At 41.9% G+C, this 27,995-nt stretch overlaps 2 protein-coding genes across 3 annotated transcripts in view; both read left to right on the top strand.

The window, feature by feature from the left end:
* The window catches only part of LOC125120634 (peroxiredoxin-2-like), a 145,990-nt gene extending 128,879 nt beyond the window's left edge, over positions 1–17,111 (top strand). Inside the window, 2 exon segments of the mRNA XM_047769135.1 lie at positions 15,540–15,630; positions 16,909–17,111. Coding sequence (XP_047625091.1) covers positions 15,540–15,630; positions 16,909–17,111 — 294 coding nt within the window.
* Positions 17,112–17,934: 823 nt separating this feature from the next.
* Positions 17,935–27,995, top strand: part of B3GAT2 (beta-1,3-glucuronyltransferase 2) — a 92,333-nt gene continuing 82,272 nt past the window's right edge. The window contains exon 1 of one of the 2 annotated variants that reach the window (XM_047760288.1): positions 17,935–19,168. In XM_047760288.1, coding sequence (XP_047616244.1) covers positions 18,578–19,168 — 591 coding nt within the window. In that variant the 5' untranslated portion in view covers positions 17,935–18,577. The remainder of the gene's footprint in view (positions 19,169–27,995) is intronic. The other variant, XM_047760296.1, reaches the window with a different exon arrangement.

Raw genomic sequence — 27,995 nt, 5'->3', positions numbered from 1 at the left:
CGTATGGAGGGTCCCAAAAAATTAAAAGTAGAACTACCATATGATGCAGAAATTTCATGTTGGGCGAAACACTAACTTGAAAAAAAGTATGTACTCCAGTATTCTTAGCAGCATTATTTACAGTAGCCAAGATATGGAAGCAACCTAAATGTTCATTAAAGGATGAATGGATAAAGAAGGTTATACACACACATGTATGTGTACACACACACAATGGAATATTGCTCAGGCATAAAAACAAAAATGAAATCTTGCCTTTGTGACAGCACATATGGATCTAGAGGGTATCATGATCAGTGACATAAATTAGAGAAAGACAAATACTGTCCAATCTCACTTATATGGGGAATTTAAAAAACAAGACAAATGACCAAACAAACAAAAAAAGTCATAAAGTACAGAGAACAAACATGTAGTTGCCAGAGGATAGGTGTGTGTGGGTTGGGCCAAATAGGTGATTAAAAGATACAAACTTCCAGTTATAAATAAGCCAGGAGGCTATAACAGATAGCATAAGGCTTATGATTAATAATATTGTAATAACTTTATATGGGACAGATGGTTACTTGACTTATGTGGTAATAATTGTGTGATGTATGTTAAGGTCAAATCACTATGGACTACACCTGAAACTTACACAACATTGTACGTCGACTTATTTAAAAGAAGAAGCTACGAAGTTTTTCTTATGTATGTTATTTCTCAGTTTTGTCTTTAAAATCTTTTATTGTCACTGTGCTTAGATAGATAAGTAGATATTGCTTTGTAGTGTTTTGTGATCTAAAAAAGTGTTCATACCTTTTTAACATTTTTGGAGAAACTTCACAAAATCAAATTTTAAATGAAGTCTCTATGCTTGGGACTTCCTAGAGGGTCCCTGGAAAATCTCAAAAGATTTTTTTCTCTTTCCTTATAGAGACATTAAACTAATTAGGTTATATGATATGTTAAATTACATGGGAAACATGGTTAAATAAAAGTAGTGTTTAACCTTCTTAATATTTGTATGAACATATGCTACTAATATTAGTGTTTCAAAATTGTATGAAATTCCTAAAAATGTGTCAATGTCCTTACTATCCATATAGTCAATAATTAATAATTACCATTATTATCTTAAAATGTTAAATACCACAGAAATAACCAAATTTCCTTGCCAATTACACTATAATAAACTCTCATGAGATATTTAACCAGAGCTATTTTTGAGTATTTCGTCATTCACAGATAACTATTTTTCACTCTGATACTTTCTTGGAAACTTTTGCACTTAACTAGGAGTTCCTGTCGTGGCTCAGTGGTTAATAAATCCCACTAGGAACCATGAGGTTGTGGGTTCGATCCCTGGCCTTGCTCAGTGGGTTAAGGATCCGGCTGTGAGCTGTGGCATAGGTCGCAGATGCGGCTCGGATCTGGCATTGCTGTGGATCTGGTGTAGGCTGGCGGCTACAGCTCCGATTAGATCCCTAGCCTGGGAACCTCCATATGCCACTGGTGTGGCCCTAGAAAAGACAAAAAACAAAAGCAAAAACTTTTGCACTTAACTATAAACAAAAGCATTTTCGAAGAAATTCATGGAAAAGACTTGAATAAATGTTGTGGTAAATGAGTTTCTTATAACTTTAAAATTATACTGCTGAAATGGGTAAGAATTTCTAGGAAACTAATGATGAAAGAGATTCATAAAATTGTTAACCCAAGATCAAGCAAAATAAGAATTAAATGCTAGAGACTTAATAAACTGATTATATTTTTTAAATTAATTTTAGTTAAAATATTACTAGTTTTTTAACCTTTTGTTTTCCAGATTTAAAAAAATTCATTTTCTCTTTTCTCTTGAACTGTCTACAACTTAAGCTATTTTGTAAATTATACCTTTGTACACAGAATTAAAGCACACCTAACTGATCCTTTTATAATTCAGAAACTCTTATTGATATCCTCATTTTCATAACAACATAGCTGTTTGCACAAGTTTAATAGTAATCTGTTCTCCTAGTAACAGGACATAGTTGGAAATATTGTATTACCAAGACACTGACTGGAAGGTCATATTTGAAAATGATATGCATGGAATTAGATATGGCCAAATAGATTTAAGGAACTAAGGTTGACTTTATGGAGACAAAATTATAAAATCTCTTGTAATACCAGCCTGGAACCTTGCTTACAGGGTTCACAGTCTTACAGGCAAGTGAGGAAAAGAAATTCCTGGCAGATCCAGAAAATTTAAAATACTTTGGGGACCTCCAAAATAGCAGAATTAAGCCCAGTCTACAGGTACTGCAGGTAAAGGCTGGTGGCAAATACCTGACTTTGCTTATTAACCTCTGTAGGTTTTTAAAAGTCCAATCTGAGATTCCTTTTTATTTTTATTTTATTTATTTTAATAAATTTAGATTCATTTATTTTTATACAATTTTTAAAAACTACTTTCCAGGTACAGTTATTACAAAATATTAGCTATATTAAGCCTAACCTTGAGCCTACCTCTCTAACCTCTATATTGCCCCTCCCCCACCAACTCATAACCACTAGTTTGTTCTGTGAGTCTGATTCTTTTTTTTTTTTTGTCTTTTTTTTTTGCTATTTCTTGGGCCGCTCCTGCGGCATATGGAGGTTCCCAGGCTAGGGGTCTAATCAGAGCTGTGGCCGCCAGCCTACGCCAGAGCCACAGTAACTCGGGATCTGAGCCGCGTCTGCAACCTACACCACAGCTCACGGCAACGCCGGATCATTAACCCACTGAGCAAGGGCAGGGATCGAACCCGCAACCTCATGGTTCCTAGTCGGATTCGTTAACCACTGCGCCACGACGGGAACTCCCCGTGATTCTTTTTTGTTATATTCATTAGTTTGTTATATTTTTTAGATTTCAAAAATAAGGGATATCATACATTATTTGTCTTTGTATGTCTAACATTTCATTTAGCAAAATGCCCTCCAAGTTCATCCAAGTTACTGCAAATGGCAAAATTTTGTTCTTTTTATGGCTGAGTAGTATTCCATTGTATATGTACACTACATCTTATTTATCCATTCATCTGTTGAAGGACACTTAGGTTGTTTGTTTCCATGTCTTGGCTACTGTAAACAATGCTGCTAGGAACACCAGAGTGCAGGTATCTTTTCAAACTGGTGTTTTTTCTTTTTTCAGATATATACCCAGCAATAGAATTACTGGGTCATATTGTAGTTCTATTTTTAGTTTTTTGAGAAACCTCCATACTGTTTTCCAAATGGACTGCATTAATTTACATTCCCATCAACAGTGTAGGAAGGTTCCTTTTCTTCCACACTTTTGCCGACATTTGTTATTTGCATTCTTTTTATGATAGCCATTCTGACAGGTGTGAGGCAATGTCTCACTGTGGTTTAGGTTTACATTTCCTTGATGATTAGCGATGTTGAGTATACCTTTTCATGTGCCTGTTGGCCATCTGCATTTCCTCTTTGGAAAAACATCTATTCAGTTCCCCTGCCCATTTTTTAATCAGATTGTTTTAGGTTTTATGATGTTGAGTTGTATGTGCTGTTTATGTTATGTTTGATATTAATCCCTCATGTGTCATATCATTGGCAAATATTTTCTCCCATTCAGTAGGTTGTCTTTTTGTTTTGTCAATGGTTTCCTTTTAAGTTCATTAGGTCCCATTTATGTTTGCTTTTGTTTCCTTTGCTTTAGAGGACAGATCAAAAATATATATATATATTGCTGTTTTATGTCAAAGAGTGTTATGCCTATGTTTTATTCTAGGAGTTTTATAGCATCTGGTCTTGCATTTAGGTCTTTAATCCATTTTGAGTTTATTTTTGTACATGGTATTAGAGAATGTTCTAATTTCATTCTTTTACAAGTAGCTGTCCAGTTTTCCTAGCACTACTTATTGCAAAGACTGTCTTTTCTCCATTGTATATTCTTGCATCCTTTGTCATAGATTAATTGACCATAAATGGGTTTATTTCTGTGTTCTGTATTCTGTTCCACTGATCTGTGTCTGTTTTTATGCCCGTACCATGCTGTTTTGATTACTGTGACTTTGTAATATAGTCTGAAGCCTAAGAGTGTGATCCTCTTTCTTTCTCAAGATTTCTTTGGCTCTTCAGGGTCTTTTGTGTTTCCACTAAATTTTGAATTTTTTTGTTCTAGTTCTGTGAAAAGTGTCATGGGTATTTTGATAGGAATGGCCCTGAATCTGTAGATTGCCTTGGGTAGTATGGTCATTTTAAGGATATTGGTTCTTTCAATCCAAGAACATGGTATATCTTTCCATCTCTTCATGTCATTTTCAGTTTCTTTTACCAATGTTTTACAGTTTTCAGAGAGGTCTTTTGCCTCCTTAGGCAGGTTTATTCCTAGGTATTTTATTCTTATTGATATGATTATATCCTTAATCTCTCTCTCTGATGCTTCATTGTTAGTGTATAGAAATGCACCTGATTTCTGTATATTAATTTTGTATCCAGCAACTTTACTGAATTCATTGATGAGCTCTCATAGTTTTCTGGTGGTGTCATTAGGATGTTCTGTGTATAGTATCATGTCATCTGCAAACAGTGACAGCTTTATGTCCTTTCCAGTGTGGATTACTTTTATCTCTTTTCCTTCGCTGATTGCTATGGCTAGGATTTCCAAAAATGTTGAATAAAAGTGATGAGACTGTGAAGTTCCCATTGTGGCTCAGTGGATTAAGAACCGACTCAGTGTCCATGAGGATGTGGGTTTGATCCCTGACCTCACTCAACAGGTTAAGGATCTTTCATTGCCACAAGCTGTGGCATAGGTCACAGATGTGGCTCAGATCTAGTGTTGCTGTGGCTGTGGTACAGGTGGACATCCCCAGCTCCAATTAGACTCTAGCTCCGGGAACTTTCATATGCCACAGGTGCGACCCTAAAAAGAAAAAAGTGGTGAGAGTGGATATCCTTGTTGTTCCTGATCTTAGAGGAAATGCTTTTCAGCTTTTCATCATTGAATATGTTAGCCATGGGTTTCTCATATATGGCCTTTATTATGTTAAAGTATTTTCCTTCTATGCCCACTTTCTGGAGAAAATGTTTCATCCATCATAAATGGATGTTGAAATTTATCAAAAGTTTTTTCTGCATCTCTTGAGATGATTATATGGTTTTGTTTTTCAGTTTACTTATGTGGTATCTCACTTTAGTTGATTTATAGATCCTGAAAAATGCTAGCATCCCTGAGATAACTCCTAATTGATCATGGTGTATGATCCTCTCAGTGTATTTAATGGGTTCAGTTTGCTAGTATTTTGCTGAGGATCTTGCTTCTATGTTCATCAGTGATTTTAGACTGCAGTTTGTGTGTGTATATGATATTTTTTTGTCTGGTTTTGGTATCAGGGTGATGGTGGCCTCATAGAATGGGTTTGGAAGTGTTCTTTCCTCTGCAAATTTTTGGAATAGTTTCAGAAAGATCAGTGTTAACTCTTCTCTAAATATTTGGTAGAATTCACCTGTGAAGCCATCTGGTCCTGGACTTCTGTTTATTGGAAGTTTTTAAATTACTTATTAAATTTCATTACTGGTGGTCTATTTCTTCCTGCTTCAGTATTGGGAAATTGTATCCTTCTAAGAATTTACCCATTTCTTCTAAGTTGTCCATTTTATTGGTGCATAGTTGCTTGCGGTAGTAGTCTCTTATGATCTTTTGTATTTTTGGGGTGCCAGTTGTAACTTTTTCATTTCTGATTTCATTGATTTGGGCCATCTCCTTTTTTCTTCTGATGAATCTTGCTAGAGGTTTATTGATTTGATTTTCTTTATCTTTTCAAAGAACCGGATTTTAGTTTCATTGATCTTTTCTCTTGCCTTTTTTCAGTCTTTATTTCATTTATTTCCTTCCTTCCTTCCTTCCTTCCTTCCTTCCTTCCATCCTTCCTTCCTTCCTTCCTTCCTTCCTCCTTCCTTCCTTTTCTTCATTGTTTTAGCACTGCACAAACATCATGAGGTTCCCAGGCTAGGGGTACAATCAGAGCTGTAGCCACTAGCTTACACCAGAGCCACAGCAATGTGAGATCTGAGCCTCATCTTCAACCTACACCATGGCTCATGGCAACTCAGGATCATTAACCCACTGAGCAACGCCAGGGATCAAACCCATATCCTCATGGATGTTAGGTTTGTTAACCACTGAGCCGCAACAGGACCTCTGAGAGTTTTCTTATTTCTTGAGGTAAGCTTGTACCACTACAAACTTCCCTCTTAGAACTGCTTTTGCTGCATCCCATGGGTTTTGGATCATCATGTTTTTGTTTTCATTTGTCTCAAGGTATTTTTTAATTTCTTCTTTTTTATTTCTTCAGTGCTCCATTTGTTGTCTAGTAGCATATTGTTTAGCCTCCACATATTTGTGTTTTTGCAGGGTTTTTTCCCTGTAGTTTATTTCTAAACTTATAGCACCGTGATTGGAATAGATGGTTGATATGATTTCAATTTTCTTCAACTTATTGAGATTTATCTTGTGGACTAGCATGTGATCTATCCTGGAGAATGTTAAGTGTGCACTTTAAAAGAATGTGTATTATGCTGCTTTTGAATGGAATATGTTATTTATGACCTATGTTTCCTTATTGATTTTCTGCCTGAATAATCTGTCCACTGATGAAAGTGGGGTATTAAAGTCCCCGACTTTATTACATTTGTGTTGCAGTTGATTTTTCCTTTTATGTCTGCTAATATTTTCCTTACATATTGAGGTGCTCCCACATTGTATACATGTATATTTACTATTGGTATATCTTCTTCTTGGATTTTTTTAATTTTATTACTCAATGAATTTTATTACATTTACAGTTGTACAATGATCATCACAACTCCATTTTATAGCATTTCCATCCCAAATCCTCAGTGCATCCCCCCAGCCCCTAACCTGTCTCATTTGGAAACCATAAGTTTCTCAAAGTCTGTGAGTCAGTGTCTGCAAAGAAGTTCATTGTGTCCTTTTTTTTAGATTCTATATATGAGTGAAAGCATTTGATGTTGGTGTCCCACTGTCTGACTGACTTCACTTAGCTTGATAGTTTCTAGATCCATCCATGTTGCTGTAAATATGATTGTTTCTTTCCTTTTATTTTATTTTATTTATTTATTTATTTTGTCTTTTTGCCTTTTCTTCAGCCACTCCCATGGCATTCGGAAGTTCCCAGGCTAGAGGTCTAATCAGAGCCATAGCCCTGGCCTACACCAGAGCCACAGCAACTCGGGATCCAAGCCATGTCTGTGACCCACACCACAGCTCATGGCAATGCCAGATCCTCAACCCACTGAGCAAGGCCAGGGATTGAACCCACAACTTCATGGTTCCTAGTCGGATTCGTTAACCACTGCACCACGATGGGAACTCCTATTTCTTTCCTTTAAATGGCTGAGAAATATTCCATTGTGTATATGTACCACATATTGATCCATTCCTCTGTTGATGGACATTTAGGTTATTCCCATGTCTTGGCTATTTTATATAGTGCTGCAATGAACATTGGAGTACATATTGCTTTTTGAGTCATGGCTTTCTCTGGATAGATGCCCAGGAGTGGGATTGCTGGATAAAATGGTAATTCTATTTTTAGTTTTCTGAGGAATCTCCATACTGTTTTCCACAGTGGTTGCACCAATTTACATTCCCACCAACAGTATAAGAGGGTTCCCTTTTCTCCACACCCTCTCCAGCATTTATTGTTTGTAGACTTTTTGATGATGGCCATTCTGGCTGGTGTAAGGTGGTACCTCCTAGTGGTTTTGATTTGCATTTCTCTAACAATTAGTGATGTTGAACATCTTTTCATGTGTTTTTTGGCCATCTGTATGTCTTTGAAGAACTGTCTGTTTAGTTCTTCTGCCCATTTTTTAAGGGGTTTTTTGGTTTGTTTGTTTGTTTGTTTGTTTTTGATATTGAGCTGCAGAAGGTGTTTATAAATTTTGGAGATTAATCCCTTGTCAGTCGTTTCATTTGCAAATATTTTCTTCCATTCTGTTGTTTATCTCTTCTTGGATTGAAACCTTGATCACTATGTAGTATACTTTGTCTCTTATAATGGTCTTTCTTTTAAAGTTGATTTTGTTTAAGTGTTGTTACTTGATCTTTCTTTTGATTTCCACTTACACGGAATACTTTATTCCATCCCCTCACTTTCAGACTGTATAAGTCCCTATATCTGAAGTGAGTCTCTTGTAAGCAGCAAATATGCAAGTCTTATTTTTATATCCATTCAGCCAGACTTTGTCTTTTGATTAGAGCATACAGCCTGTTTGCAGTAAGGTAATTATCAATGTGTATATTCTTGCCATTTTATTAATTGTTTTTGAAAGTCTTTTTTCCTCCTTCCTTCTTTTGTTCTCTTATATTGTGATTTGATGACTATCTTTAGTGTTATGTTTGGATTCCTTTTTCTTTGTGTCTGTATATCTGTTATAGATTTTTGGCTTATGGTTACCATAAAGTTTTTGTATCACAGTCTATATACATACATACATACATACATACAAGACTGTTTTAAGTTGCTTATATCTTCATTTCAAATGCATTTTATTATTTTTTGCATTAGAAATTTATTGCATTTAAGAAGAAATACACTATAAAAATTCTATTCTCATGTTCCCTTTTTAAAACATTTTTTATTGAAGTGTAACATATAGAAAAGTGCACAAAACAAATTTACAGCTAAAGGCATGTTTATGAAGCAAATAATCTTGAAAAATTAATTTTATTGCAGTATAGATGATTTACAGTGTTGTGCTAATTTCTGCTGTACAGAAAAGTGATTTAGATATACATATGTGTTGTATATGTTTCTCTTTCTCACTTACTTCCCTTAGCACGATAATATCTAGGTCCATTTGTGTTGCTGCAAATGACATTATATATTTCATTCTTTTTTATAGCTAAGTAATACTCCATTGTATATGGAATATTACATGTCTTCTGTATCCATTCTTTTGTTGATGGACATTTAGGTATTTTCCATGTCTTGGCTATTGTAAATAGTGCTGCTATGAACATTGGGATTCATGAATCTTTTTGAATTATGGTTTTCTCCAGATATGTGTCCAGGAATGGAATTACTGGATCATATGGTAGTTCCATATTTAATTTTTAAGGACCTCCTCCCCGATTCTGTTTCTCATCATGGCTGCACTAATTTATATTCCTACCAAGAGTGTAGGAAGGTTGGCTTTTCTCCACACCCTCTCAAGCATTTATTTGTTGACTTTTTAATGATGACCATTCTGACTGGATTTGAGGTGATAGCTCATTGTAGTTTTGATTTTCATCAAATACATTTTTAAAACTCTGCATTTGTACTCTCTTCCTCTCAAAGTTACCATTTTGATATCATATTTTATATTTCCTTGCTTCAGGTGTCCCTTAACTGCTTATTGTGAATATAGAAGATTATGGATATAGACAATTTAATACTTCTGTTTTTTAGCTTTCCTACTATCTCTGTGTGTGGATGATTTCCTACCTTTACTCTATGTTTGCTTTTTACTGATGAGCTTTTTCATTTTATAATTTTCTTGTTTCTGGTTGTAGCATTTTCTTTTTGCCTATAGACATTCCTTTAACAATTGTTGTAAAGGCAGCTTGGTGGTGCTGAACTCTTTTAGCTTTTGCTTGTCTGTAAATCTTTAGATTTTGGCATTAAACCTGAAGGAGAGACTTGCTGGTTACAGTACTCTTGGTTGTAGGTTTTTCCATTCATCACTTTAAATATATTGTGCCACTCCCTCTGGCTTGTAAAGTTTTGCTGAAAAATCATCTGATAGCCTTATGAGAGTTTTCTTGTATGTTATTTGTTACATTTACCTTGCTGCTTTTAATATTCTCTATTTATTTTTAATTTTTGTCATTTTGATTTCAATGTATCTTGTTCTTTGGGTTAATCCCATATGGGACTCTCTGCACTTCCTGGACTTGAGTAACTGTTTCTTTTCCCAGTTTAGGAAGGTTTTCAGATATTATATTTTCAATATCTTCTCAATCCCTATCTCTCTCTTTTATAATTCTGGGGACCCTATAGTATGAATGTTGGTGTGCTTGACATTGTCCCAGAGGTCTCTTGTCCTCATTTCTTTTCATTCTTTTTTCTGTTCAGCAGCAGTGATTCTTTCATCTCACTCACTGATCCATTCCTCTGTATCATTTAGTCTGCTATTGATTTCTCCTGGTGAATTTTAATTTCAGTTATTGTCATTCATATCTGTTTGATTGTTGCATTTTCTTTTTTCTTTTTCTTTCTTTTTTTTTCTTTTTTTGTCTTTTGTCTTTTTAGGGCTGTACTCACAGAATTTCCCAGGCTAGGGGTTGAATCAGAGCTACAGCTGCTGGCCTATACCATAGCTGCAGCAATGCGAGATCCATGCTGCGTCTGCAACCTACACCACAGCTCATGGTAACACTGGATCCTTAACCCACTGAACAGGGCCAGGGATTGAACCTGTGTCCTCATGGATACTGGTTGTGTTTGTTAACCACTGAGCCATGATGGGAACTCCTGATTGTTCTTTGTATTTTCTAACTCTTTGTTTAAAACTTCTAAATCCTTACTCTATGCATCTATTCTTCACCCGAGTTTAGTTTTATTTTGTTTCTCTCTCCTGAGTTCTTTGATCATCTTTACCATCATTACTCTGAACTCTTTCTCTGGTAGATTGCCTGTCTCCATTTTCTTAGTTATTCTTCTGGAGTTTCATCTTGTTCCTTTGTTTGGAACATATTCCTAGACTCCTACTTCATTTTGTCTAATTTGCTATTTGTATTTTTATGTATGTGCTAGACTGGTCACATTCCTTGACCTTGGAGAAGTGGCCTTCAGTAGGAGGCATCATATGCATCGTAGTAGTGCTTTCCCCCTCTCATCACCCAAACTATATGCTCTATGAGTTCCCTCTATGAGGACTTTGAGGATCCTTCTATTGTGGCAGGCTGACTATCTGGGTATCTGGTAGGCTCTGTTGGCCCCAAACACTGTTGGTTGCTAGGCCCTGCCTTGTTCAATTGCTGCTGGCTGCTATTTAGCAGGGCCTGGTCATATGGTGGCTGGCTGCAGAACCCTCAGAGCCCCAGACTAGTAGTGGCTTACTGATGGACAGAGTCAGGTCCTGAAAACTCTGGGGCTGTTGCTGACCCACTGGCAGGTAAAGCCAGATCCTGGGGTTAGTTCCAGAGTACTGACACCCAGGGCTGTTTCCTGGAGTCTGGCTTCAGAGCCCAGGGATCCCAAAGCTCATTTCAGATCATTGGGGTGGGAGGGAGAGAAGCAGTTCCTGACACAGTTGGTATGGGGTCTGGGGTGATGGAAGCTTGCATTGGCCTGTTAGGTACAGGGACAGGACCCAGCTGGTTCCAGTGAAGAGTCTAGCGTGCTATGGTCAGGCTAGCTCGGCAGCCTGCAAAATTGTAATTTTTTATATCTGGTGTCTATCACCCCCTGGTGGGTGAGGTTGGTCTAGATGCTAATACAGGCTTCCTGGTGGGACTGGACAGTGCCTGCTTACCGGTAGGTGGAGCTCTGTCTTGGTCCTCTGTTGGGCACGCCATGTCCAGAGACATGTCTAAGCTGGCTGTGGGCTCAGGCAGTCTTTAGGGTGGGGCCAGGCCTTGGTGCTGATGAGCCAAAATAACAGCAGTCAGCAGAAGTATTCACATGGTAGAATATTCCCAAATATGGCTACCACTAGTGTCTATGTTCCCAGGGTGAGCCAGAGCTGCACCCCCACCCGCACCTCACCTCCCCAGGAGATTTTGTATGTGGTGTTTAGGAGCGAAGTCCCTATTTCCTCCAGTCCTGAGGAATTTCCTAAATTAAGCTCTGCTGGCCTTCATAGCTAAATTCTCTTGGAGATTGTCTTTGTGGTGCAGGACCCCTGAGCAGGAGAGCCTGATGAGGGGCTCAGACCTATCACTCCTGTGGGAGAACGTCTTCAATATAGTTATTTTCCAGTTTGCGGATCATCCTCCTAGGGGTATGGGATTTGGTGATATCATGAATCCACCCCTCTTACCAGTCTCGTTGTGGTTCCTTTTTATTTGGGTAGTTGTAGAAGACCTTTTTTAATAGGTCCCATTATATTTCACTGATGGTTGTTAGGCAGGTAGTTGTGATTTGGGGGTATGCTCATGAAAGGAGGAGCTCAGGGTCTTTCTGCTCTTCCATCTTGGCCACTCTCTCAAGATTCCTTATTAAAACTATTGCAAAGCAGCCTTTAAAATAGCCTATTTGATAAATCACTATTCTTATTGTACTTATGTAAATAATCAAGCCAAGTTTCCTGAGTAGACCAAATTAGTCTTGCTTCAATTATCTTTGATAAAATTGAAGGTGATTGCCTGGGGAAAATTCTGTTTCAATAAAAGCCATAATACACTCTTGTGGTTGTTGAATAGTGCCATGTTCACTGACTGAGCTGCTTTTCCTCTTTGAATCTGGCTCCTGCAATTTTGTACATTCTGTACAATAATTAATGTTTCTAATTTCTCTCCCATCCTCTTGACTTTACAGCACTAAAAACTAAAACTGCTTTTTTTTTTTTTTGAAATCCTGCAAGCCAAAGCTGAATGACTTGATATAAATTTCTAAGTCACCACAACAGATCATGTGTAGACAACATTCATGCCTGCTATAGGCCACTTGGAAATTTCACCATGATATATAACACCTGATGCCATCACTAGAGATGGTCAAATTACCAAAAAAAAAAAAAAAACCATTGAATTCCTACTATCTGTGCTCTCTCTACCATCTAAAGATGCTTCAGGTCTGACATCTAAAAATTGTCCTGACTGACTACCTACTGGACTCAGAAATTGAGTTTATAGTTTGTGTTAAGCATTAACATTCGTTTTTCTTTTGTTTCCTTAGAAATGCTCCTTATTAAATGACTATTACTCCTACTGTACAAAGGCCTAATTTAGATGTTCCCCACCCCACAACTTCCACCTACACCATTTCCTCATGAAATAGGACATAACTGTTTAACTTACTTAGTCTCAGGCCTAAGAGACAGATTCAATGAGATATGGAATAATCTGCCTACCCAGCTTCTGGGTCCAGCAGTCCCATCCTGGTAAACCAACAGCAGTACATAATCACTTATGTAGTTTAACTTTTAATTATGGAAAAACTGAAACTTATAAATAGGCCCAATAATATCGGGAATCCCCATGTGTAATACTCCAGCTTCCACAATTTTCAAATAATGGCCAATTTTGTTTCATTTCCCTCTTCTATTTTACATGCATAAACTACAGTGTTTTAAATACTTTCATCTAGAAGTCCCCATCATGGCTCAGTGGTTAACAAACCCGACTAGTATCCATGAGGACAAGGGTTCAAACCCTGGTCTTACTCAGTGGGCTAAGGATCCTGCATTGAGGTGAGCTGTGGTGTAGGTTGCAGATGCTGCTTGGATCCTGTGTTACTGTGGCTGTGGCATAGGCTGGCAGCTACAGTTCCTATTCAACCCCTATTCTGGGAACTTCCATATGCCTCAGGTGTGGCCCTAAAAGGACAAAATAATAATAATAAAAATAAAATACTTCCATCTACATTATTTCTTTTGATTCTCATGACAACTGCAAAAAGTAGATTATGCAATTTTGCAATAAAGTCCTGTTTCTAATGAATGACCACTTTAATGTAAATGCCAATATTTAAGATGAGGGAAAAAATATATAAAGGATGCCATATGCCTTTATAATGTTTTATTAGTTTTTTGTGCATCCTAATTCATTAATAAAGAGAAAATGAGGAACATTGGCATGTTATATCCTCAGCTGTTATTGAAACTAAATGAAATTATTTTTCAATAAAATCGTTAGGATAAATTCCCAATTTCTTTTTTTTTTTTTTTGTCTTTGGTCTTTTTTAGGGCTCTACCCATGGCACATGGAGGTTCCCAGGCTAGGGGTCAAATTGGATCTATAGCTGCTAACCCATGCCATGGCCACACCAATGCCAGATCTAAGTGGCATCTGCGACCTACACCACAGCTCACGGCAATGCTGGATCCTTAACCCACTGAGTGAGGCCAGGGATCGAACCTGCATCCTCATGGATCCTAGTTGGGTTTGTTAACCACTGAGCCACAACAGGAATTCCCCAATTTCTAGTTTTCTAAAAAAACCCACTTTTACTAAATAAACTCGATCCCAATCCATCCTATAAAAGTAGGGTTTTACTGACAAACTACCTAATGTCACATTTGTACATAATAGCTGCAAATGTCTAAAGTTTTAAGAAAGCACTATAATTTAGAATAATTCTAGGGCAAAATGACATTTGAAAAGGATCCAGATGCATTAAAATCAACTAAACCAAACAGGCCATTTAATTTGTGGTTTGGATGTCATTTTTCTGACAGTTATCAATGAAACTGTCATGTATCTCCAGAATTTGGGACCATTAGATTTCTTTTGACACCATTCTTTCACATAATTGTGTCTATTTTAACAAAATATATGTGTTCACATGCACGTGGGTACTGATTATTGATATCTTCACATTATGTTATTACTCCCACATGAATTAGTTGATTCTTTTTATAACATGATGTGCATACCCATATTATCAGATATTTACAAATACTTAATTGTAAATATATTTTTTTCTTAATCTCCTTCTCACTTGACTAAGAATATCAAGGATGTCCCCAAATGCTACTTGAGGGTTGATTTACTCACACTAGCAGAACCACAGGGTCAAAAGTCAAATGGGATCAGTTCTATACATAGCACTAATTAAGCTGAATTTTTTTTTTTGCTGTAGAAGTCACAGTTGCATATTATTCATCATGGCAAAATGAAAATGGTGATTACATTATTTCCTTTTTATTAACTTCCCAGATAAGGGATTTTTTTTAACCTTTGTTTATTTGAGAACAACAGCTGAATGCTGAAACACTGTAGCTGATTCCAGCAATCCAAGGCTTCATTAGTACAGATGGAGCAATGCTCACTTTGTTAACACAAATAATTACAGAGATTAAATGAAAGTAAATACCAAGAGGATGTACAGAAGCTCTTAAGTTAGGTAATCATTTTAATCACTCTAGTGACTTTCACCAACCTTCATTATTAGCCATAGATCACGTTTAAATTGTTTTATGTAAGAATATCATAAACAATATGGAAAAAGTACTATAGCTACCAGTGATTATGCTTCAGAAAAATGGAATTTTCTTCATGCCTCCATTTAAATAAGCTGTTTCCATTCTAGAACTGATAAATTCTCTAAATATTTTAATAACATGATACATTTTTGCACCTGAAAGTGTTTACCCTGGTTTTGTGCTTCCAATGGACATTCATAACAATTTTTGTATTTTTCTATCTTTGCTCAGATTTGATCATGAAAGATGTTGCCCCACATTTCTGAGTCACTGAAAGAAAAACAATATAGCATATTCAGTTGTTTGAAATAAATGTCACTTGGAATCATGCCATCCTTCTTGTATGACAAGGGGTAACTTGTATTTGGGGTAAATTAATTTCCTTTCTTCTCCTTCCCATCCCAATTCAGGAAGCCGCCACCATACCCACACTAACACCTTCTCCACAGGTGGGGGCCCTATTTCAGGGCAATGTCATGACCATCATGCAGATCCCCTGGGGTAAGATGTGCTTCAGAGGAAGTGTTACCTCTGTTTACCATTTGTTGACTGAATAATACCAGCTCCTCTACAAAATACTTTAACTTACCCTGTTTAATCCTTACAAGATTTTGATGGAGTATTTTTTATTAATTCCATTTTGCACATGAGGAAACAGGCTTTGAAAAGCTCATTGACTTTCTAAAGTTGCCCAAGCGGCCCAGCTGGGAACTATGATGATGCCAGATGATTGGATGAGGGAAACCTGGGAGCAAACGCTGACTAAGGATAATGGAACAGATGATCCGACCTCCTTGATGTGGATTGCTAGTTAAGAGTTGTATTGTAGGACACCTGTGAATAGTGGGCCACAGTCAACATCTCAAGATAAATTCCAAAATTTGATTTTGAAAGTATCTCATCTCTGAACAGCCCTGGTTGCTGGATGGAAAAGAAGCAATTTGGAAAGAGGTTTTATGGTACAGTGGGAATAACCGAGAGCTCCCTATTGAAGAAGGTTGATGAGGCTTTATGAACAATTCTGGAACCACTAGAACTTTATTGTTGCTAAGACACAAGGCATTTCTCTTCAACTACATTAAACAATTCTAACAGGATGAAAGAGACTTCAGAAACCTTTGAAGGGTGGGCAGCATGTGCGCTATTTTCCAATATTTAAGAAAAGCCTCTACTGAATGCCCTCCCCCACCCTTGTCGCTCTGCCTCCCCCAATATGCTGACATTGAATTCCTCCGCGCCCCTGACCCAACGCGTTTTCCCTGAGGTTTCGTTATTTTCAGAAGCCGGTTAAGCTATCCTAGAATACCAGAGGGAGTTTGATGGATTCACTGCTTCCTATGTTTGGGGGACACTGGTCTGCCGATGTAAAGTATGAGTTAATAGTAGGTGATACTGGGAGGTGGAGCAGAAGGTTAGCCCTTGCGAGGATGGCGGACGGGCTTGGATCCAGAAATTTCACTCTCAGCCTTCGGATCAAGAGCTTGGGGAAATTCACAGACGCGCCAAGGTCGGATGCTAGGCAGGAGCGGCCAGGGCAGGGCTGAGAAAACCGGGAGCTGCTGGATGCAGGGGCATCCGCGCCAGAGCGCTCCACGCACCGGCACTCAGAGTGCGCGATCCGAGAGATTTGTGAAGGGGAGAACAAGACACAGCGAGGGAAGATGGGCTCAGGAATTATTCATTATAGGCTTGGGGGCTGGGGAAGCTTTCCTGCTGTTTTTTCAAGCACCTCCCAGGACGACGTGTCTAGGGAACCTGGTCCCTCTTCTTTCATTCCAGTACATCAGACAGCCAGGGACTCAGCTAGCAGGGCCGCTCGGAGAGGAAAAAAAGAACCCCATACTAAGCGCCTATGTTTACCCGTGCCTGCTAGACGCTGTCATGGTTCCACATGTCATCTACGGTCTATTTGGTTTCCAATGCACCATGTTTACATCCTGGAGGGCCAGCCTTCCGGTGGGGCTATGCAGGCCGCGCGGTGAGGCAGCCACTGGCTAGACCTGGGGCGGGGGAGACCCACGTTCCATTTCCACTTGGCCATTGCCACTGACCTTGGAGAAATCATTTTAAACTTTGAGCCCCAGCTTCCTCATCCAGAAAATGAGGGTGATTCTTCCCAGGCCTCCTTGAAAGGATCGTTCACAAATGTCCCATGCTTTCATCCTTTTATCTCAGTTTGGCGTTCATATTCCTCAGACGGAATACTTTTGATGGCAGTGAAGTGTAAGGAACTGTGACTAAATTCCTGAAGAAAAATGCTAAACATACTCAGCTGGAGTTTTAGGAATTTTCCCGCAATGATCTAACTGCAGTCGGGCAGCAAATGTTCGGATCGATTCTTTCTTCTGGGCCATCTCACATGCCAAACACCCGTGTAGGCACCCCTTGGTCTCCCAAAATTTCTACTGATTTCTGCCTTTCGTTGAAAGCGCTTTTTGTCAGCACTATTCTGTCCACCCCTAGCACACGAACCCCTGCGGTCAGGAGCCAAAGAAGGTATCGTTTGTCCCCTCTCGCCTCTCTCTTCCTCCCACTCCCCACCCTAGGTCTCCAGAGTTTTCCTCACGTGCATGGGTTTTCCTGGCTGATCACCAAAGACCTTGCAGCATTTCAGAGAGCTAAGAGCGCGCGGAAATGGGCGTGCGAGGATTCCCCCCACCTCCCAGCAGGAATCCTCCTCCCGCTCCCCCTAGGCGGTGCCGCAGCCGCCTCCAGAGCTGGCTAGCTGGGCCGTCAGCATCAGGGCCGGGCCCCCTCCCCGCCTCCCCCTCGCAGCCCCTCTCCGCCAGTAGCAGCGCTGCTGTCTTCCCACAGGAGGACTGGGAGGGAGGACGCCGGAGTCTGCAGCGCCCCCGCCCCTTCGCTTTTTCTTTCTTTCCCGGCTTTGGGATCTTGCTGCCGGTGCCGGGAGAGGTTTGAGAAGAGCAGAGTAGCGCGAGGGACCGGAGTGCAGGCTTCCGCTGCGGCGCGCGGACACAGCTGGGCGCACTACATCCCCGGCGTCGCCTCCGGTCCTTGCTGCCCCGGCTGGGCTGTGACGGAGGAGAGCCCCCGGCTCTGGCCTCCCGCCCTCGAAGGTGCCCCCCGAGAGCGGGTTAGGGACTCACGGCTGGCGTCCCTTCGCCCGCAGCGCCGCGGGACGGCGCCCAGCTCCCGCTCTTCGGAAAGAGTGCGGTGGGATCCTCGCCTTCCCGACGCGGCCCAACTCCGGGGCCAGCAGCGGGAGTCTGGACCAAGTCCCGCTTCCCGCCGACCACCCGGAGTAGGGACATCAACTACCCACCCGCCTGCACTCGCTGTAGCCCTAGCTCCGTGGCTCCACGCCCTCGCAGCGCCCAGCGACCCCATGGCTTCCTGAGCGCGGGCGCCGCCACGGTCCAAACTGAGCGCTGGGGTCCCCCGGCTCGCCCCAGTCAGGGGCGTCCGAGAGGCTGGGAGAGAGCGCACCATGAAGTCCGTGCTGTTCAGCCGCTTCTTCATCCTCCTGCCCTGGATCCTGATTGTCATCATCATGCTCGACGTGGACACACGCAGGCCCGCGCCCCCGCTCACCCCGGGCCCCTACTTCTCTCCCTACATCGGGGGCCGCGGGGTTTCCCGACTCCCGCTCCGCCGGGGCGGCCCCGGGCGCAGATGGGGGAAGCGCAACGAGTCGCGGCCGCAGCCGCCGCCTGAGCCGCAGCTGCCCACCATCTATGCCATCACGCCCACCTATAGCCGCCCGGTGCAGAAGGCCGAGCTGACCCGCCTGGCCAACACGTTCCGCCAGGTGGCGCAGCTGCATTGGATCCTGGTAGAAGACGCGGCGGCGCGCAGCGAGCTGGTGAGCCGCTTCTTGGCGCGCGCAGGGCTGCCTAGCACGCACCTGCACGTGCCCACGCCGCGGCGGTACAAGCGGCCCGGGCTGCCGCGCGCCACCGAACAGCGCAACGCCGGCCTGGCCTGGCTGCGACAGAGGCATGGGAACCAGCGCGCACAGCCTGGCGTGCTCTTCTTCGCCGACGACGACAACACCTACAGTTTGGAGCTTTTCCAGGAGGTAATGGCCGGCGCGTCCCTCCCCTGCCCCGGGGCGGGCGGGAGGGAGGGACCTGGTCCTGCGGTGGCTGCACTTGACCGCGTTCACTCCCGGGTCGCGCACTCGGGACTCTGCGTGGAGCGCCGGGTAGTTCCCGCTGGCTCCCAGGGGGAAAGTGGTGGGGGAGAACCACTGTGAGTCCCGGAGATAGTCTCGCGGGGCTTTGCGATTGGTCCCAGGTGGTGGCTTAAGTGTGAGGCGCGGGAGTGATTTCTAGAAACCCAGCTCTGGGCTGGCCGGTGGGGCCCGCCTGCAAGAGAGATTGGGGAGGGACCCTGCGCGTAGGGGGTACGTTGATGGTCTTCGAGGCCTTTCAGCGCACACCGGTGTGATTCTGAGTCTGGAAGCATATATAGAGGACGGAGGAAATGGAGATTGAAAATCAGCTCAGAAACATGTTTTTCTCCTACAGTCGGCTGGCACGGAAATGGTTGTTAGTGAGAACTCAGACTTCCAGGGGGTCCTCCCTCCTTCTGTTCCCGCACCCCACAAAGACCCTTCCTGACTAAAGATGACCTCCTTTTCAAGGAAACCCCCTGGCAGCTGGGTTGAGGCTGCCCTGCGGTTCTGTCTTTTCGCAGCCCCAGCCATCTGCTGGAGTGCCCGGTTCCTTTTCCTGGCCCCTCTCTAGGCCCCCTTTGGCCATTCTTTAACCGGGCGGTTGCATCCTGGGGCTCACCGTGAGGTCTTGGGCGCGGCACAGCCCGTGCTGCTGAGATGGCACAGTGTCCCTGGGAGACTACAGGTGCACAGAGCCGGCGGCACGGGGTTAGAACAGGTGTTAGTTTTCAAGGCGGGCATTTTGCAGCCTGAGTATGTGTGTGTGTGCTTGCGCGTTGCAAATGAGGCTCAGCTGTGTGAGGGTTTTTTTTTTTTTTTTTTTAAGTTTTCTTGTTCCTCCTCCACAAATATAGAGGAAAAAATCTTGGATTTTGGGGGCATCCCGTCTAACTGTTGCCTTCCTCTCCCCCAAATTCCTGACCTCTTCCCTCTAAGACTCCATCATCCCTCCCCTTTCCCCAAGTAAACGGGACGATATGTAGGTCTAGAAGTCGCAAATATCCCATGCTTTCATCCTTTTATCTCAGTTTGACTTTCATAACCTCAGGACAGAGCTACTCTCTGTGCTTCCACCTTAATTTTTCTGCCTGTGTGGCCTTTAAAAAAAACGTTTCTTAAGGGCAATTGCTGCCTTCATTTCTATTCATCCTCTCCTGCTTCGTGAATAAAAGGACCAGTAAATTGCTCTCCATCTCTCCTTTTCCATGCTTTCACAATGGAGGGCTTTCTTTCCAGGTTTTTCTCTCAGTCCATGGGCATGGGGGGAAGAGAAGACGAAAGAACAGAAGGTGAGGACAAAAAAATTAGTTTTGGCCAGGAGGAAACTATATAGGAAAATATGCAAAGCTTTCAAGACACTAACATTTTGTGCAGTTGTAAGTATTAAAATATCCAAAATAAAAAGCCTGTGCAACCATTATTTATGGTAAGGGTCCAAGAATACAATATACCCAACAGAAGTTTTTTTTAGAGCTGACCTCATGGCATATGGAGGTTCCCAGGCTAGGAGTCAAATCAGAGCTGCAGCTGCTGGCCTATGCCACAGCAACATTAGATCTGAGCCTTGTCTGCAACCTACACCGAAGCTCAAGACAATGACGGATCCTTAACCCTCTGAGTGGGGCCAAGGATCAAACCTGCATCCTTACAGATGCTAGTCAGGTTTGTTACTGCTGAGCCACAATGGGAACTCCAACAGAAGAGATTTTTAAAAGCGTGATACACACCATACACTTGGAATTGAAGTTCTCTAACTCCTAGAGAGTCCTTCCAGATGGGAATTTTAGGACTAATCCCCTTCTCGCCCATCACTCCTTCCCCAACAGCATTTTTGGACAGAGTAGGCATCTATCTGTCCACCAGGCATATATATTGAGACATTGAGTTTTCTTTTTTACAGCACATCCTTTTCTTTGCATGGCAAGCAGTATTGAACTCTCTAAAAAGTCAAATTAGTGAAATTTATTCATCCTTAATCTTGTGCATTAATGGGTTGACCTACCCTACACCAGTTCTAGGATTAATCATTCCATGTGACTTACAGTCTAAATGTTGCTCTCTTGGAGAAAAGGTAGGGCCAGTTGAAACATCTAAAACCTACAGCTCCTTGGGGGAAGGAAAAATGCTGATGAATGATGCAATAGGGCTCAGGCATTTATCTCAGCCCTTTATATTGTGCACACACAAATTAGTTTTTAAGTAATTCACAGTACTTCAGGAAAGAATGTCCCCAGTCAGACTTCATCTTTTATTTATGGTGCCGCTAATTTCCATGTTTGATGTTAATGTAGATAAGATAAAAGGAGGAAAATGAAGCAGGTACAAATTAGCTCACTAAGCATTGGCTGCAAATGAAGGAAAGTAAAAGATGAAAGGTCTCCAAATTAAATTAAAGGTGCAACAGGCACTCTGTGTTCAATTATTCCTCCCTGGTCATCAGGATGGAGCTTTCTTCTATACAACTAGCCAGTTTTCAGGCTCCTGAACCGAGCTGTGCTACCAGGAAGGAAATATTTGCATCAAACAATTCTATGTTTAATAGCCAAATCCATTTGCAAATGAAGCTCAGTGTGAATTGTAGGCACAGAAGCTGGACTGCCCATTGGAGAAGTGGTTGGAGTTGTTCAAGTTTCCAGGTCTCCGTGATGACCCTCTCTGTGGCACTGATGGGATTTTGCACTTTAATTCACAGGTAAACCTGCGCACCCCATCGATCTCGTTCTCTGGAGAAGCTTATTTGCCAAGGATTTACACGACTTTCATAAAAGCGACAGCTACGGACATACGTGACTGTAGCTGGCCACATTTTCAATAACGCTATTGATCAGATTTCTGTTTTTTGCTAGAAAACCTTCCAAGCTTTCTTGAGTTGAAAGCAGATGCTTTGCCAGGTGAAGCTGCTTTCACCTTGGGAAATCGGTGGAATTGAAAGGTTAAAAACTATCACTTTCCAGGAAAGGAAAAACTTTTAAAAGTTTCACTTTAAATTTAACGAGGTAAGACTGTAAGATAAGCCAGCTTTGACACACTTTAGGGGCTCAGGTCAGGGCTCAATTAATGAGGCTGCATTTGCAAGATGTTCCTGGCAAGCTGTGAACTAGAGAGGGCCTTTGTTCTGACAGACGTTGAGCTGTTTGTGTGCTGGGCAGGTGGAGGGGTGAGGCTTAGTTTCCTCCTGCCCTTTTCTGACCATTTATATGTTCCTTCCTATATTTGCAGCTCATTGGAGGCATAATCCAAAGGATCTTCACATTTGCAGTGTTTGGCACTTTCTTCACTACATAGTATATTCCGAATGTATTTGCTGAAAGGAGGCAGGTGATCTCTCTTTCCTTTTACCCTTGATCCAGTTACTTAAAGTAGGCTAATTATCTGTGCAAAGTGAAGAAACCTCAAAGTTTCTCTTAGGGGTAGCATCCAAAGATGATTTTACCTGAAATGTGCTCCTGGTGTTTTATGTCTTCCCATCTAAAAGTGTATTAACAGTCATGCCGTAAGTCTGATCAAATGTGAAAATTCTGTAAAAATGTGTGTATAAACCTACAAGCAATTTTCTTAGGCAAGCGATGTCAAATCTGCACATTTTCTTTACTCCCCCTAGGTCTATAGTACTTGTGTTATAGCTCAGTTTGGCAGGGTTTTCCATGAACACCAGCAGTTTTCATGTGAATTCTGATATTGTAATGGACCAGAAATAACTATTTGGGTTTAAAAGGTATTCTCCTTCTTCCTATTGTCTTTTTTTTTCCCCTGTCTTTTTGCCTTTTCTAGGGCTGCACCTGCGGCACATGGAGGCTCCCAGGCTAGGGGTCTAATAGGAGCTGTTGCTGCTGGCCTATGCCAGAGCCACAGCAACGCCAGATCCGAGCTGCGTCTGTGACCTGCACCACAGCTCATGGCAGTGCCAGATCCTTAACCCACTGAGCAAGGCCAGGGATTGAACCTGCAACCTCATGGTTCCTAGTCGGATTTGTTAACCACTGCGCCACGACGGGAACTCCCATATTGTCTTTTTTTTCCCATCATTCTTCATCCTCCAACCTACTTTTCTCTGATTAGTCTTTCTTATGAATAGACATGAAGACATGTCCCGGTGATTGTTTGGTGCAGTGAATGTGTCTTTTAAGCTTTTAGGCTGTTGTCCACTGCTTCTTGGAAACTAGGGGTGTGACTCCATTTTTTTCTGTCTACTCCACTTGCTTCTAAATTGCAGGCTGGTAAATTTTCTCTTGTGTGAAAAGTAATGGAATAGTAATTGCTTCTAAGGCATTCTCCCAAAGCAAAATAGAACTCAAGTCAGCCTTATTTACTAACTATTCCAGTTGCTCCTCAAGTAGTGGGGTTTTCTGGGTATAGAATTCAATCATGTTCAGATACATCTGTTTAAACCTTTTGGTTTGATCTGCATAAATTAAGATAACATTATTGATATTTGATTTGCAGTGCTATTGAAGCATGAAATTTAAGTTTTGCATGGTGCTCAAATCCCCTCCCCTCCACCACCAAAAAACAAAGTTGTCGTACCAGTTCATAGGTAGGTAAGGCAGGCTACTAAGTAGGTAGGTTTAGAATCCATTTCCAATGCATAGAAATAAACTGCGGTAATCCATTGTTCATACCAGGTAATTTTTGTAAACAACTTTAAATGTTTAAAATATCCTTTACCATGGATACAAGCAAAATGAGCACTTACTGTGGGTCAGGAACCATATTTAGGATTTTCTGTGTATTAGCTTATTTGATCCTCACCACAGCCCCTGAGGAGAGTTCTAGGACAGCCCCCATTTTCCCCCACCCTGATGCTGATGTTTAGGCATGAGCACATTTCTTTGATGAGTGCAGAACTTTTTTTAAAATGTAGCTAATATAGTCGTTAGCCCAATCTGTGTAAGCCGTATCTCCATTTTGTGGAAGAGCTGCAGTAGCAGGAAGTTAACTTAAAAGGGCATGCAGCTTTCCAGAGGCAGGCAACCCTTGCCAATGTCACATAACTACTAGGTGGTGAAGCTGGACTTGAACATGGGTCTGTTTAACCCCAAAGCTCCCACCGGAGCTCCCCACCAGCCTCCAGCCTCTCTCACAGGGAAGCAGTCTAATCCTTCTCTCCCCACCTTGCATCCACAGGGATGCCTTGCTATGGACAAGTGTTCATGGACTTCTCTCTCTCTCTCCCTATTAGCATTGAAAGCAGGGGCCAACTGATCTTCCAGTTGCTATTTCAATAGACATATTATCTTATACACATGACACAGGCTGTTATCTGAGTCTCTGTGCAGGGCCTTTCCAGGAACAGCTTCTTTCGGGAACAGAGTCCCTCAGCTCCCAAGCTTCCTACAATCCACTCATTCACTCAACAGATATATTTAATGAACATTCACTAAATGCTGGACACAAGAGACACAGCAGTGAACATAAGAAAATTGCTCTAAATGCTGAACTATAAGTTAGTTATAAATATTCTTTTCCCCTTGTTCTCCCTGTGGGTGGTCGCTCCAGGAGACAGGTCTGCCAGAAAGCTGCACTGTCTCACTTAGTTGGATGCCTCTAAGTCCTCTGCTCCTGAAACCTGGACAGTGTTTCTGGAGGCCTGGAGGGGAGGAGGAGGTAGAGGTGCTTGATCTTCCAAAATTAGTCTGTCCCAGGTGGAGCTGGCAAACTGGGAATTTTAATTACCCCACTGGGTTATAACAATGATTCAAGAGACACGAGCTAAATAGAGCTTGTCTCTAAAGGATCCCGGGAGGAAGTGAGGTGTGAGAGTAAACAGCATCTCAAGGACATTTTAGGCTGGGAGGAGGTAGAAGGGTCCTTCTTGTGGGTTATGAGGTGTGAGGCTGGTTTGAAAGTGTGTGAAAGCTCATGGGTGGCATGCTGGGATCTCAGAGCAGGAGCTAAGCCCACTTCTTGCAGGCTGTATGTATGATTGTTAGTGACTGTTGTCATCCCAGCTCCTGGCATGGACTATTACATGATAGTCCTTCTGGAATGAGTTAATGAATGAGTCGATGTGTCAAAGAGATAGTGTGTTTCAAAGGAGAGGGCAACTCAATAGGAATGAAATGAATCTATTTTTCAAGCACTTGATTAGAAGCAACAACTTGGAAGTTCCCTGGTGGCCTCGCAGTTGAGGACTCGGCAATGTCACTGCTGTGGCGTAGGTTCAGTCCCTGGCCCAGGAACCTCTACATGCTGCAAGCATGGCTTAAAAAAAATGGAAGCAGTAGCTCAATATTTAAGGTCGTTTGCTGGGGTGGGAAGGTTAGGTGTATTTCTCAAACCCGCAGCTATATCCACAGCAGAAGCAGGGAGGATGACTTGACTTCTCTCCCTGTGCCCAGCCCCCTCCAGCCTTGACTGAGACACAAAGGGCAGCAGCTGACTGGCACTTATTGGGAGGTCCACCCTGTGCTGGTTTCTCATTGTTTCAAACATTTCTTAAATTTTCTTACATAAGAATATTGTAAAGCTCATTTCCAGCCAGCCTGGGGAAGATAAAGCTATTGCAAAAGCAGGTGTGGGCACAGGCACCTGGGTGCCTCCTTGGCTGTGTGGACAAAGGGGTTCTCTCCTGTTCCTGTTCTTGCTTCACAAACTGTGTCATCCAGCTTGGTCTCAGACCAGAAGTGTAGTCACAGCTAGGGGTCCCCAACATTTTCTATTCGCGTAACTCCTGAAAGAATTTCGTGAATTTATATACCTTCTAGGATATTTTCAAACTGATATCTAAATTCATTGATACTCTGTATCATTGATGAATATTACTTATTGCTAGAAAGAGGGTTCAGTGTAAGTTTGGTTCCCATTAGGTTAACCTTGTTTATGTAAAGAAGTAAGTAAGATGGAAGGCATTTTCTTCTAGCAGGGTTCTTCAGTATTTTTGAACCCTCAAGCTCTAAGCCAAAAATCATATGTTGATCTCTTAGTAAAAAGGATTTTAATAATCTATTGATGATATTAATTCTTCAGTTTTGTTGAAGATATAATTAGAAACTTCCTGTCTTCTAAAATGATTTATCACTCCTTCATTGGAAACATTAACTTTCTTTTTTCCCCAGTTTTTAAAGTTTTATTGAAGTATAGTTGGTTTACAATGTTGTGCTAGTTTTTGCTTTATAACAAAGTGATTCAGTTATACATATACACATATCCATTCTCTTTCAGATTCTTTTCCCTTCTAGATTATGGTAGAATATTGGGTATCGTTCCCTGTGCTATAGAGCAGTTCTCCATGGCCAATCATTTCATACACAACAGTGTGCATATGCCAGTCCCAAACTCCCAGCCCATCCCTCCCAGCCACCCAATCTATCCCCTTCAGTAATTCTAAGTTTGTTTGCAAAGTCTGTGAGTGTTTCTGATTTGTAAATTCATTTGTATCCTTTTTAAAAAAATTATAGGTGGTAATATCATTAACTTTCTTAATAAAGATAGCAATATTGATCTCTTTTTTTTTTCTTTTTTTCTTTTTTTTTTTTTTTTTTTTTTTGGCCATGCCTGTGGCATGCAGAAGTTCCATGGCCTAGGATTGAACCCATGCCAGCAGAAACCTGAGCCATAGCAGTGACAATGACAATCCTTAACTGTTAGGCCACCAGGGAACTCCAAGAGGGCAGTATTTCTAATTACCTTTGCTGGGCCCTAGAGGTTTAACCACGGTACGATGATACCTTTAATATGATCCAACATGGGTGTGAAGCTGAAGCAGGGCGACTGAGATGGGCAGAGGAAAGGCAGGACCTTCCCTCCATCCAAGAGGTCCAGTTTAGAGGACCATTTATAGAATTGCCAGGGGCCGGGAACATATCCCCTTAAAACTGTCTGCGCTCACTTACTCTGTGAGACCTCTGTGAGACCTGTTTTGGTAGAAAGAGTAGTAAGTTAGGAATTGGGAAATGTGGGCTCCAGGCCTGGTGGAGCCAAAGCCCTCAGGATCTCAGGGGAACTGACTTGACTGCTGGGTTTTGAACCTTGGCTGTGCACTAGGTATTTAGATGTTTAATTTTCTTAATTGCTATGAGTTTGGAACCATGATGTCCTTTTTACAGCTGAGGAGAAGCCCTAATGTTCAGCTTGCTCACAGCCTGAAGGTGTTGTGTACCACTGTGAGGATGGCATCCAGTGGGTTAGAGGGCTTCCCCCCACCCCCCGCCCAGATGTCTGCTCTCAAGAGTCCAGCCCCAGGAGCTGAGGAGGCTCCAGAAGACAAGATGTCACCAGGCTCCTTGCTGTCGCGGCTGCAGGATCCCAACAGCCAGCCCGTGGCGGAATGAAGCAGGTCTGCGTGTGGACATGCTGTCTTCTAGATAAACTCGGCATTGCGAGATAAAAATGTCAGTGCCATTTTTAAAGGTCAAGTGACAGTTTGGGGTTATTTCTGTAGCTTTGAAAAGTTCCTCTGCTGCATCTGTTCCCACAGGCCGAAGTGCTAGAGGCATCCCGGGAATGTGTTTCTGCCAGGGGAGCTGCAGCCTTGCTTTGCCTGGGTATCTGCAGCCATCAGATCTGGGGTCCCTCATGCCCTGGCTGTGGCTTATTGCCTCTGGTTCCTGCTGCACACACTGAAAAGACAGGCTTTGTGACTGTACCTGTTCTGATCTCGCTCTTCCCCTTTGTTTACAGATTTTAAAAAATTTGGAGACAAAAACATTAAGAAGTCAGGTTGATGATGGTTGTGGTTTCTGTGGGTGATGGTTTGGGGTTTTAACAGCAACCAGAGTTTCCTCTGAAA

Source organism: Phacochoerus africanus, chromosome 2 (genome assembly GCF_016906955.1).
Source record: "Phacochoerus africanus isolate WHEZ1 chromosome 2, ROS_Pafr_v1, whole genome shotgun sequence".
Classification (NCBI taxonomy): Eukaryota; Metazoa; Chordata; class Mammalia; order Artiodactyla; family Suidae; genus Phacochoerus; species Phacochoerus africanus.
This window is presented reverse-complemented; position numbering and strand designations above follow the sequence as displayed.